The sequence below is a fragment of the Patella vulgata genome, chromosome 6 (genome assembly GCF_932274485.2).
Source record: "Patella vulgata chromosome 6, xgPatVulg1.2, whole genome shotgun sequence".
Taxonomy (NCBI): Eukaryota; Metazoa; Mollusca; class Gastropoda; family Patellidae; genus Patella; species Patella vulgata.
The window spans coordinates 61,370,601-61,384,272 of NC_065884.2; the positions used below are offsets into that span (position 1 = coordinate 61,370,601).

General features: G+C 37.8%; 1 protein-coding gene across 1 annotated transcript in view; it reads right to left on the reverse strand.

Annotated features, from left to right (window-relative positions):
* The window catches only part of LOC126825243 (uncharacterized), a 173,801-nt gene that overhangs the window by 86,067 nt on the left and 74,062 nt on the right, over window positions 1-13,672 (reverse strand). Inside the window, exon 4 of the mRNA XM_050554811.2 lies at window positions 1,841-2,241. Within this exon, the coding sequence (XP_050410768.1) occupies window positions 1,841-2,241 (401 nt within the window). The remainder of the gene's footprint in view (window positions 1-1,840; window positions 2,242-13,672) is intronic.

The following is a 13,672-nucleotide window of genomic DNA, read 5'->3' on the forward strand; positions in this document are numbered from 1 at the left end:
CACCTTGGTCACATATAAAGAGAACTTTTAAACTTGGCGACAATATATTTAACGGCTGTAGGTTTCTCCTGTATAATATTTAGCTCTTTAAGGTGTATTCTAAACGGCAGTATGTTTTTTAAATTAAGGAATATTTTAAATATACCATTTAGCAAATGAATGTTCTAAACACGACAATTTTTTAAATAGATGATTAAAGAATGCATGTTTTAAATAGATGATTACAGAATGCATGTTTTAAATAGATGAACACAGAATGAATGTTTTAAATATAAATTATACCTTTACCGAATGGATGGCCTATATGTCTTTACCAATGAATGTTTTATATAAACTTTTACCGAATGAATATTGTAAATAGGTCATTATATAATGAATGTTTTAAACATATCACCACAGAATGAATGCTTTAAATAGATCATTACAGAATATATGTTTTAAATAGATCATCGCAGAATGGAATGAATGTTTTAAACAGATAATTACAGAAGGAATGCTTTAAACAGGTCATTACAGAATGCATGTTTTAAATAGACTTTTACAGAATGAATGTTTTAAATTTGCAAGTGCGTGTCCAAGTTGTAATTTAAATAGGTACATGCAGACACTATAAATGCTTTTAATAGATATGCATCGGCTGTATGTTTAAATAAACTGTTTTAGAATGTATGTTTTAAACAATCATTGGTTACATGTATGTTTTAAATAGACTTTGAAAGGATGCTTAAACAGACTTTAAATGGAATTTAAAAGAATGGTTTAAAAACAATCTGAACGAGTGTTTAAACTTTCAACTGTAAAAGATAAATAAATAGACTTTCAACGGATATTTTTCAAAAATTAAAATGATGCTTTAAATAGACTACATACGCAACTTTCGATATTTGTCCACAGTTAGCCTCGCTTGAGAACAGACACGAAGCTAGTTGACCGACATTTTAATCCCCATTTCGACGATTTTAGCCGTAAACACTATCTATACTTTTAGAATACTGACTAGTATTTATTCCACTTCCGTTTTCATATGCAATGACATTAAAAATTTTTAGTTTGTCTTTGTGTGTATGGATCGGATAGGAATCGCATTAAAGTTAAGTTAAGAATTTAGTAAACATTCATCCACTGTTTATGAGAAATATCTTTAATCCAGAAACACAAAACTTTGCATATTATAGTTACTTATTGATGTATTTGATACATTAAAATAACAAAAGCTTTATAAAGGGCTATATTTTAGTTCAAATAAGGAGAACAATTTTGAATAAATTCTTAACTTAAGTCTGGGAATGCTTTGTGAACTCGGGGCCTGGGGCCTGGGGCCTGTTTCACGAAATTTTAACTTAAGATAAAATCCAAAATTTTAGTCATTTGATTGGATAATATTTGGTTGATTTTAGTGCTTAGCCAATCAAAATTGAAGTATCTACTAAAATTTGGATTTTATCTTTAGTTAAGATTTCGTGAAACAGGCCCCTGGTCTCAAAGTAGATAGTTCTCTGTGTGCAGACATCTTGGATATCCATACGGTGCTGACCAATCTGTTTCACAGAGGTGATACGAAACCTTTCATCTAACTTCATGTTCCTCTTCTTCTTCTATTAGTGTTTAACACCCGCTTCCACCGTGGGTGATATCGCAGACAAGTTGTCATGTTTTACTATGCTCAGCGCATGCGCAGGAACCTTTCTTGTGGTAGCGAATATTGACTGCTGATAAGTTTGTGTGCCAACCAGTCAGGTAACTTTTTCACTGTGTGTATATGATGTATTGAAGATCATTCAAAATAATAAAAACGAAACGAATTTAGATTGTAATTGAAAAGATTGAATAGATTACTTACCTCTATAAGTAAAATTGAGAGGACTGATAAGCTGGCGTAATGTAAGCAATGGGCTACATACTCCGCATATGTGTGATCGTTTTTTTCCCAATACACATGTCTCACCGCAGTCTCATTTGTCCTGTTCATAGCACTCTGAATATAATAATCATCCGTACGCTGCGCATATCGCCTATGTCTTGTTTCGTTATGTGGTGTATTATTCCGCGCACTATAATCCGTTGTCACGTTACTCTGAAATATATCAACACCAGCACCCCACTGAATATCCGCATGAAACAACCGGTCTATCACGTAATCTATATCCAACATCCTGGAATCTCCCGAGAACTCGCTCGGATATTTGGACTCTAATCCGTCCATTAGGCGAGATGACCTTTCCTCTAATTTCTCTAACGATTCTGAAAATATACAAAATGATGTTAAATGCAAACTGAAATCACTATTCGGTCTTAAATGGAAATGGTATCTGTTACATAAAATGCAGAGGCGCTAGCATAATGTGGAGGGGTTTTTAAAAATAAAAAACTGAATAGGGGACATTCAAGAGTTGGCAATGTATTATATCTATGAAAGGTCCATTTTTATAGTTTAATGTCACACCCACCCAAAACAGATCAACGGAATTTTAAAATAAAAAATAACATTCGGAAATGACGTCATAGGAGCATCAACTAGTGTCCCACCCCTCATTTAACAGTAACAAAAACAAAACTAAAACCCCAACAAAACAAAGCATAAAATTATTATCTTTCCATATTAAAACTGTACATGGCTTTCGGGGAAATGTTAGAATTTATAAATTTGTTTTTTTACGGATCAACTGGCAACTGATCATGGACAAATACGTTAGTAATGGGTAGAGTTACATTTAATAACGACAATAATTAATCTCTTTAATACTAGAGCTTTATAATCCTCCCACTATAAAACAAAGCCTGGAATAACCCAACTCTCATTTTTTATTATCTAATTAATAATAACATAATACGCCTAAGTACCACTTAACGTTTCCACCATAATTGCCTTCATGTCATGAACAATTGGGCATGACGTCACGATTATGTGTTTGACGTCACCGATTATTGTGGTTTATTTGTTTCTGGCCATCAAAAGCGGAAATCATCGAGTGGCCCGTCGTTAGTGAAGTGAAAAATAAGAAATTATTATTAAGTGCTGGCGATAAGTGGTTTTAACAAAGCTGTCCAAAGTCGACTGATAGCAGATAATCGATAAACACGCTCTAGCATATGAAAAACATGTCATACATTTGATGGGGCCATGAACAAGAAGGAAACAAGCTATTGTCAGTGGTCAATGTCGAAATAGCGAATTAAGTAACAAATTTGCCATTGTACCATAAAGTGTATTACCGAGATGATATTCAATTAATTTACGTTACGTAGTGGTGAAGAAAATATTAGATTTTGATAGCTTCTAGCAGTTAATAATCTATTATTTTTTGTTCTTCTCTTAATAACAATTTTGCTGGTCTAAGCTCCGTAAAGACTTGTCTTAAATGGCACATAGACGGAGAATTGTCAAGTCCATTATACGCTCATCAGCATTAAAGTTTGTCTTCTCAATACATATCAAGCTCAAGTGCAGTCTAAGCCCCCCCCCCCCCATCGGTCGTTAAGTTCTATCTGTCGGGGGTGTAAATCTTTCGATTAGCAGAAAATATTCACGCTTGTCCTTTCAAGGTGGCTTTCCACACCCATATGCATTCAAGAAACGATATTTATCACGCATTTCGGAAAACGTATTTTCACTTTTATATGTTTGTGGTTAAAATATGTCCATACATTCTCAGAAACGATTTTAAATTTGAAAAAATCGTGGAAATATGCCCGCACAGCAGCTTTGTTTCGGAAAAGATATAGCCTAAGACAGACTCTTATCCAAAGGATAACTTGGATGTTGACCAAATTTATAACACTTTAAGATGTCTTCAAAAAATCTGATCTATACCGTGCCGTGTTCACAAACTTTTCCGGACACATAATATATTTCTTGAACAACGAATCTTATAATGTTGAAAATGAACAGGGTTTATTCAATCCAGTGCTGGGTTAAGACGCATGAATGGAACTCCTGAATGGAGGGTTACTGTACGTCGAATATCGATAGGTTTCGTCCTGACATGAAGCCAGTGCTTCACACCAAATCTGAAAAACATTCGTTTAAAAACCATAGACTCCATGGACATCGGTGACGACATAATAAATTGTGGATTGTACAGTAATGTTTTCTGGAATATGTGTATTAGACAACAATTCCAACATTTTGATTTAGGCCATTGCATTTGTCATTCTTTCTTGATATGAGTATAACTCTACAGATATAATTCTGTGGGGGATCACGGTGGCTAAGTAAGTAAGACGCTGGCTCGCTAGCCTGGAGGTCGGGTGTTCGAGCCCTGCATTGGAAGAGAAAGTTCATCCAGATTTTCCGGCGTGGTTCCCCATTGTCAGTGACGCAGGACGGAAGGCCTGACAAAGACAGCTGTCTAGTCGTTCGGATGGGACTAAAAATCGAGGTCCCGTGTACACATTGGCGTGCACGTAAAATAACCCTTGACAGTTAGAATTCGATATGAGTAGGCCGTAGCGCAGCTGTCCGGACAAAATTTCCCTCATAGCATACTGTATGGCGTATGTCCGTCTTCATTGGCCCAGTTTGGCGCAGAACAGTACTTAGTACAATAAACCCCATTTCATTTAATTTCATTTCATTTTATAATTCTGTATGTGTTAATTTACGATTACTTTAGCCAAGATGGAAGCATGGTCGGCTAGGTAATTGAAGCCCCTGTATGTCGAGTTAATAATTAAATATCTGTTGTACAGTTCAATTTCGTTCATCAAATCTGAACATGCATCGCCCAAACAACATATCCAGTATGTCTAGTAGTTAAGGAGAAGAAGCCGATAATATGCAAAAATATCTATATATTCGCATTCAAAGGGATATAAAGAACTATGAATAAGCACCACCAAAGCAGTATATGGACAATAATATTGGTATGACAGAGCCCCCCTGGGCAGTTGCTTTGATAGTCTAAAGACCAAGATTTAGAACATTCCATGAATGACTCATATCAGCCTCCATTGCCAAATTTGGAAAACAGTATGATTGAAAAACAAAACAAAAAAAAAACAAAAAAAAAAAAAAACCAACCAACAAACACAACACAATTTATATGGAAAACAATTACTGGTTTATACACATATAGCACGGCGTTTCGACAAGACGTAGTCTCTTATCGTTATCGAGTATAAATTGTGTTGTGTTTTTAATGTGCTCAATCACTAAATGTCACTCAAGAATTACAATACGATAAATGTTTGAACAATTCAGATCCCTCCCTGTCTCACCAACTTTGGAAATATTTTTTCGAGAACACAAAATACAATTTAAATATTAAAAGGCAATTAATAATCTAAATGCACAAAACTTTAAACACATACTGGTTACAACATTTACGCAATAGATAAACTAAAGTTACAAAGCAACAGACTATAAGAGTCCACAGAGGGTATCCGTTCATAAAGAAGGTTTAAGCAGGCACATTAAAAGTGAAATGTGAAGAAATCGCCCAATTACCTTGTCTGAAAGTTTCAAATCAAAATTGTGAGTCATTCGGAAAAGTCGGTAGATTTGATTATCAGGGTTTCGTAACTCATTTCATTTTACAATTGTATTAGTGATTTGATAATGGTGATGATCACTAACCACTATAAACGAAATTAAATGAAATGGGTTTAATGGCATGCTGTTCTGCTCCGACACAATCTGATTAAAATACAGATCTATATTTCGTTTCGTTTTTTTTATACTTTCGACGGCCTACACTACATGAAGATCTGACCAGTTGTAGTGGGAGGTCGCGTCAGGTGTCATACTAACGGCTTTTGACCTTATGACGTCAGACATTAATCAATCAGCGTTGACGTTTCTAGTGGTTTACCCAAAGTACCGTGCATCTCACGCCAAAAACTCACCGTAACAGATCGTTTCATTGGCTAATCCGGCACATCATCCAGAACGCGGGTTATATAACAACTCTTTCAGATCTTAGTGTAGTGAAGACAAGTAAAATGAAATTTTGAACTATAAAAAACGAAACGAAATAGGATCTGTGTTTTAACTAGATTGGCTCCGACATGGATATTAAAGACAGTGCACCTTGCATGTCTCTGTAACCCCAACTGGAAATTGAAAGTTTCTATCATACAATGCCCCAGAGAGACGTTAGGGTTTCTGGGCGTCTTCCACACAGAAATACACCAGTTATTTTCACTTAAATATGTGAGACCACTCCTTTAACCGACACCGACACGGAATAAAAATGTTGCCTATTATTAAACTATTTATAGATAACTATTACACACATGACAGACTGAAGGTCGTCCAAAAAACATCTAATGCGGTTATTTACATGACGTGTTTTAAATGTGTAAACAAATTGTATCCTATTTGTGTTAAATATGTAAACAAATTATGTTCTATTTGTGTTAAAATATTTTCACCTGTGAGTAAATATTATGACAATAGAAAACGTAATAAACAGAATCACCTGTTATAGATTCTACTAGAAAATGAGTATACCTAATTTACAATACAGACAAAATGGACTGTTTTGCTAATGAAGACGGCAATGCAGGGTATTTCGCCCGAACAGCGGTGCTGGGGAATAATTTTTTCGAATTCCAACTGTACGTCAAGAATTCTTTTACGTACACGCCAATATATATACATGGCCTCGTTGTTTTCGTCCCATCCGAACAACTAGACACTGTCATTGCCAGGACCTTCGTCCTGCACCACTGACAAGGCGAATCCACAACCTGGTTAGCGAGTCAATGTCTTACTTAATGAGGCACCACGGCAGCTCACTACAGAGAGGCAAGGTCACTGCACACCAGACTGGAATGTTGAACTCCGGCGTGGACCAAGGCATAATGTAGGGCGTTCTCAAGGCCCGTCTCCACATGTCAGAGGTATCGCCTGTGGGGCTGACAATGACGATCCGAGGTCCCCTAATGTACAGGTTGGCGTGCACAGTTGGATTGCTGCTACCCGGGCAATGTTCACCTCCTTAATATTGCAAACATGATCATAAAAATCACTTTATGTTTTTCTCAACAGGACCTAAGTATCGCGTTGACGCGACTGTCCACTCCAAATAACTGCCTTCCTTTAGCTATATATTTAAGACAAACGAGAAGTTACAAATTCGAGTAATTCGTAAGATAAGTATATTATCAAACAGCCCCGGGACCTGCTCTCTATGACGTCGACATTATGCCGCTTTAACCTTAGTACTTCCCGAAATACTTCCCCTACTTCTAAAATAAACAGCACCAAGAATGATAAACATTTCAGACATTGCTCGTCGGCCAAGACAATTTAATTATCTTTGCATTTATTCCGTATAAAAAGACGGCAACTAGTTCTTGCTTGTTCTCGGTGTGAACAAATTATTCTAGAGGATGATCGGACAATACTCTGGTTAGCTGAATTCTATAAACAAGACGGCAACAAAAAATCGATCTTCATGCTCACAAAAGACCGCCATAGTTTACGATAAAATCGATGTGATGTGATTAGTTCGGGTGCCATTGTCAGGGTGTTAGCGCGAGAGTTGAAGCAGGCGTGAGGCGAGGGTAGGATCTAAATCACCTTCTAACCGCCATTTTTAATGGTCTTTATTCTTTCTTCTTTCGTTTAATTTATAACCTTAAGTCGATAAAGGAAGTCCTTACATCCTATTTTATTGCGCAATCATTAAATGAACTTCTCAGACATCTTTTCGTATTTAACTAGACATAAAAGTTTCTTATTCTGACTCACGAATATCGTGGATTCGAAGCCCGGCATGGGTCAAATTGACCATACGTAGTGGTCACGAAGTTATATACTACAGCTCTATAGTTAATTCTTCCCTTTCATTCTCGACATAAAGCCGATTAAATTGACAAGGTTGTCTACGCTCTCTATCACGAGTGGCATCTCAGTGTGGCAAGTTGCCTGCGATATCACCCTCAGTGGAAGCGGATGTAGTGGAATTAGACAAAGATGTGAAGGCTATCTAGTTCGTGTGAGTGCGAAACTAACGCTGTCTGTCTACATTTAGCTCCGCTTGAAGCTGGTTGGCAGACATTATTAATTCCTGCTTCGACGATTTTAGTCGAACACACTAAGAATTTTGAGAAGTATTTTATTCTGCTTCCATTCTATGAAATTGAAAATATTTATTTAGTCTTTGTGTGCACGATCTATGTAAAGGGAATAAAAACCGCAATACAAATTAGTATACTAATGTTTGAATATGGCCGCCATTCAGGACAGAGGTCTATTCTAAAAGTAGATAGCTTTCTGAATGCAGAATGCAACGACCGGTGCTAACTTGACGAAACTCATCCAAGTATACGGAATTCTTGTGGACGGAGTCGAACGTGATTTTGTCGTGAAACCTATTTGTGAATCTACTGGTTTTAAACTTCATATACAAGACTTCTATTAGGATGTGGGTTAGTAGCTAATTGATTCCTAATAATACAGAATTAGGCGAGCTAGTGTAGCCTGAGGTTATATGTTAATATTACAATATAGAGCAGATTTATTGCTACATATTCTGGTACAGGAAGTGTTCGTTTTATATTCAGTAGATAATGACAAACCTCTCCGCATTGTCCTTGATATAAATAATCTCTGTCTCTGCCAGAATTAGACATTTTTACTAAACACGCCATATCTTAATGGCGTCTACACGTGCAAAGCTCGCATTTAGCTAGTGGGTGTAATCGAAATGAAATAAAGGTGTTCTTTTACGTGCACGCCAATGTGTACACGAGACCTCAGTTTTTTGTCCCATTCAAACCATACGGACCATTCCTCAGGATTTTCTACCGTTTTCCCGAGTCAGTGGTGCAGGGCAGAGGCCCCGGCAAGGAGAGTGTATAGTCGTTCGGATGGGACGAAAATCCAAGATACCGTATAAGAATTGACAGTTGGAATTCGGAATAAGAGTAACCCAGACAAAATTCACTTCATAACGCTCTGCATAGTATGTGCCTGTCTTCATTAGCCGAATCGGAGCAGAAAAGTAGGACGTTAAACCCTATTTCATTTAATTTCATTTCATAGCCTTTGCGCGTGTGCAAAGCCTGCATTTAGCTAGTGGGGGTGGGGGTGATTGTGGGTGTAATCACAGAGACGACCTAACATCAAACAACGATTTAACAATAAATATTCATATATCTCTGTACAGAAAAGCCTCTGTGGCCATGCCTTCCAATGATCATAGCGATAGGGATTCACTGCGTGACAAATTGGAGATACGCGTTCACAGAAAATGGTAGACAGACTATTAATTGTTCGTTTGATCTTCCTGTAGCAGACGATGATCGAGATTATGTTGAGCGGACGTTCAACCAGGTTCAACCCCTTCAATAATTCGCTTGCACATAGGGGTCTTTGGCAGTGGGAGGAAACTGAAGGTCACAGAGAAAACCTACGAGGTTGAACAGGCGACCCCACTAGTTGTCACGCACAACAGGGGAATCGAAACCACGTCAGTTGACTCAATTACAGGCCTCGTGATGCAACGTGCATGCGCTAACCATTCCCCCCCTGCACCAATAACAGAGAGAGAGAGAGAGAGAGAGAGAGAGAGAGGGGGCTGGCGTTGTTTATCAGATAGCCAGACAATCGAGAAAGAATTTACCAATGAATTACATAAACTCTAGCCACTAAACAGGGTACACTTACTCCTTTTGGAACACCAGCTACCAGTTGTCATTGGGCTCATCTGATAGGTTCACGGTGCTGACCGTTTTGTTTTTTTCTTAACATTCGGGTTACAAGTGATACTTGTGACTTTGTACCGTTTTATGTCTTAGGGTTTTCGACGTTTGTTCCGGGAACCATGGTGGCTCAGTGAGTAAGGTATTGGTTAGATAACCAGGTCCCGAGCTCGATCCCGGTGTTGACCGAGAAAGTTCCTATGGTTTCCCCGTGTCAGTAGTAGTGCAAGGCTGAAGACCTGGCAAGGAAAGACATCTAGTCGTTTGAATGTGACGCAAAACTTAAGTCCTTAGTTGGCGTTAACGTATATGAACTCTTGGGCGACCTTCGAGTATCGTAATTTCCTGACCATGGTTAAACTAACTGAATCCGACCATAGTCCGAAAATACTGAACCATGCTATTGTGGCATGGTCGGAGTAGCTCCAAGATAGCGGTGTCGATGAAACCAAAGTGTAGGATATTTAAAAAGAATCTATTTTTCTTAAGTATATGATTTTAGGAAAGCTCGAATGAATTTTAAATGGTTGCTACCTCTATGATCAGATATTTGTTGTCTCCTTTTTTATATCTGAATCTATGTAAGTCTAAAAATTACGCATAATTTCAATACTTGCGCTATGCAAAAGGTAAAGTCAAATTAGGAATTTTGTCGTCTCTAAAATTAATTTAATTCGCACAAATTTACCTTCATGAAAGTATTATTTGTTTATCAAACTATATAACAGAGCGATTCATTATCCTCCACAGAGGAATGTTTAGACCTTCCTTGGGCTTAAGGTATTTTGGGGGTTATGGTTGAGATCTAAAGCAGAGTAAAGTGACATCACCATGTCCCTGGGGCAACCATCTTTGAACAGACGATGGTCCGGACCATCCGCGTTCGGTTTCTAGTTCCGACCACTAGTCGTAAAAAAACTGTAACCGAAGGTCGCCTTGGCTTTGGGAATTCCATGGCGAGTTGGTGAAAAAAGGAAAAAAAATCCCGCGTATACTTTTAAAGATCCATTGACAGTGCTGTAGGGCCACAGTCTAAACAAAATATCTCCCATAGCACTAAAGTCAATTTCATCTCTGTGGTGTTGTTCTGGGTTATTGTTGGGTGACCATTTCCGAATTTCGTGGCGACTACTCTGCAAATTTAATACGACTTGTGTACACGTATACCACATGAAATGGGCCTGGCAAGGGACAACGTATAGTCATTAGGATGGGACGATAAAGAGGTCCCGTGTACACATTGGCGTGTCCGTCTTCATTATCCCAGTCCATACCGAACAGTAATCCGTGCACACATTGGCGTGTCCGTCTTCATTATCCCAGTCCATACCGAACAGTAAGCCGTTAAACCCCATTTCATTTCACCATAGGAAATCGATGACTATCACTTCAATTTTTATTAAATGACATTAATTTCCTGGTAAACTCTGGCGTATTTATAATTTACTACTTTACTCCAGGTCGTCTGACCTGAGGTCTTCATCAGGATGTCAAACTGGAGTTATGGAGTACATACATACATACATGGCGTGTAAAATGCGTGAGAATATTGACCACTCATAGATTCGAGAACTTCTTTAACGTTCACTCGATACAAACTAGGTCATTGCAGGACTAACATATGGTTTTTAATTTTATTTCAATAATTCGCTTGCGCGTTGGGGTCTTTAGCAGTGGGAGGAAACCGGAGGACCCGGAGAAAACCCACGAGGTTGGACAGGCGACCTACTCCTTGTCACGTACAACCGGGGATTCGAAACCACACCAGTTGACTCAATGACAGACTTTATGATACAGCGTGCACACGCTAACCATTCAGCCACCCAACCCCCCTTGTGGTTTCAAACTTTATATATATTATTATTTGGCATTTATTCACGTGACAAGCCCATAATCACAATCGCCGTTTAATAATTTAATGTGAGACTTTGCTGATTTTCTAAAGGTAAAGTTTGTGCAGATAAACCCGTTTAAAAAGCCTAGCTCACTACAGCTTATATGGACCGCATGAACGGCTCGGCTTGAAAACGACGTATCGGGAAATGGGAAAATGACGGAATATTTAGTCAACTTAACCTCTTATCAACGAGATCAAAACATTTAAGATGTTAGAGAGAGAGAGAGAGAGAGAGAGAGAGAGATGGGGTTTAACGTACACTCAACACAAACTAGGTCATTTCGTTTCAATTTTATTTTAAAAAATTAGCTTGCGCGTAGGGGTCTTTAGCAGTGGGAGGAGAGGACTCGGAGAAAACCCACGAGGTTGGACAGGCGACCCTACTCCTTGTCACGTACAACCGGGAATCGAAGCCACGCCAGTTGACTCATTGGCAGACCTTATGGTACAGCGCGCACGCGCTAACCATTCGGCCATCAACCCCCCCCCCTTTAAGATGTTAGAGATGTATAAATGAAATAAAGTGGGGTTTAACATCCTACTTTTCTACACAAACCGGGATGATGAAAATGGGCATACACAATGCAGTGTGCTATAAGGGAAAATCCCAAAGGACACGAAACCAAGGACTTCCAGATTAGTTTGTCAGATCATACTCACCGAGCCACGATGGCTCCTCTCATGTTCGTTAATAAATATAGCAAGTTCGTGATAACATTAGGCCAGAAAATATAAAAATATCTTAAACAGCTGACCGTTTCTTTAAACTTACTTTCTCACGTAGATATAATTACTTAACGCTCAGGTAAGTTAATGAACAGATGTACACCTTTATTACTTATATAATACCTGTAAATATTTCAACATATACTCTATAATTACTCAGCATCATGTCTGCTTAGTTTCATCTTAATCCTACGCAAGATATATTAATTATTGTCTAATTTACAAAATACCATTCATAAACTCTCGAGTGGTTCTAATTTATGTTATTTTAAACGTCTGGTAGTGAGTTGCTCATAGAGAGATTTGTATACCAATTTTTCAGTGGCGAATATGGTTGTTCTTATTTAAAGGGTCCTAGTGATTCTTGACGCTATTTCAAAGTACTAATTGAGTGGTTCTAATGGAAGTCAATCTAAATTGTCTCTATAGTGGCCCTTTGTATTTTAGAATACAAAAGTTGATACACTGTAGAAATTATCCATTTTTTATGAGGCCGAATTCCGTAGTTTCTTTTAATCGATGTATTTTTTTTTGTTTTTTGGTTGAGAAAATGTGTTAAAAGTGTGAATTATTACTTCAAATTACCTGTTTTATGTATTTCTATGGAATATTCAGTATTAAACAGGAAATTTCCGTGAAATTTAGGAATAAAATGTTTTATTCCATTCTATAATGGACTTAATGTTGTTATTATACGGGATAAACGATGAAATGACCAGGAATTTACGAATTATTTCCGTTTGCAAATGCAACGATAAGTAATCGTATAAATATATAATCATTCCTAATAATTACCATGTTATAATATTCATTTCAATTTTAAAATGTAGTATTGTCGGGTTAAAATGTCATGATGTCGGGTTGTCGTGGTTTCGGGTTATCGGCCATCTTCCTCTCAATACTATGATTATGTACACTGATCCTTGCGTTGGACAAGAAAAGTTCCCCGGGATTTTGCAGCGTGGTTTCTCCATGTCGGTTATGCAGGACAAAGGGTCTGGCAAAGAACAGTGTCTATTGTGTAGACAGGACAAAAAAAAAACCAAGCAGGGCGAGGGGCCTGACAAGGGATAACGTATAGTTGCTCGGATGGGATAAAAAAACAGAGGCTCCAATTACATATTGGCGTGCACGTAAAAGACCCTTTGACAGTTGGAATTCAATATAAGAGTAAATTGTCCGGTTTATGAAGGGCGACACCATGACATCCGAACATGATACCAATCAGCCACCATACATTTCCCTATTTAAGGGGTGAATGGGTGAATATTATTTCTCTATTTAAAGAGTTGCTTGGGTGAATAGTATTTCTCTATTTCAAGGGCTGATTGGGTGTAAATTATTACATAACAATTTCATATTTAAGGGTTGAATGAATGAATATTATTTCTCTATTTT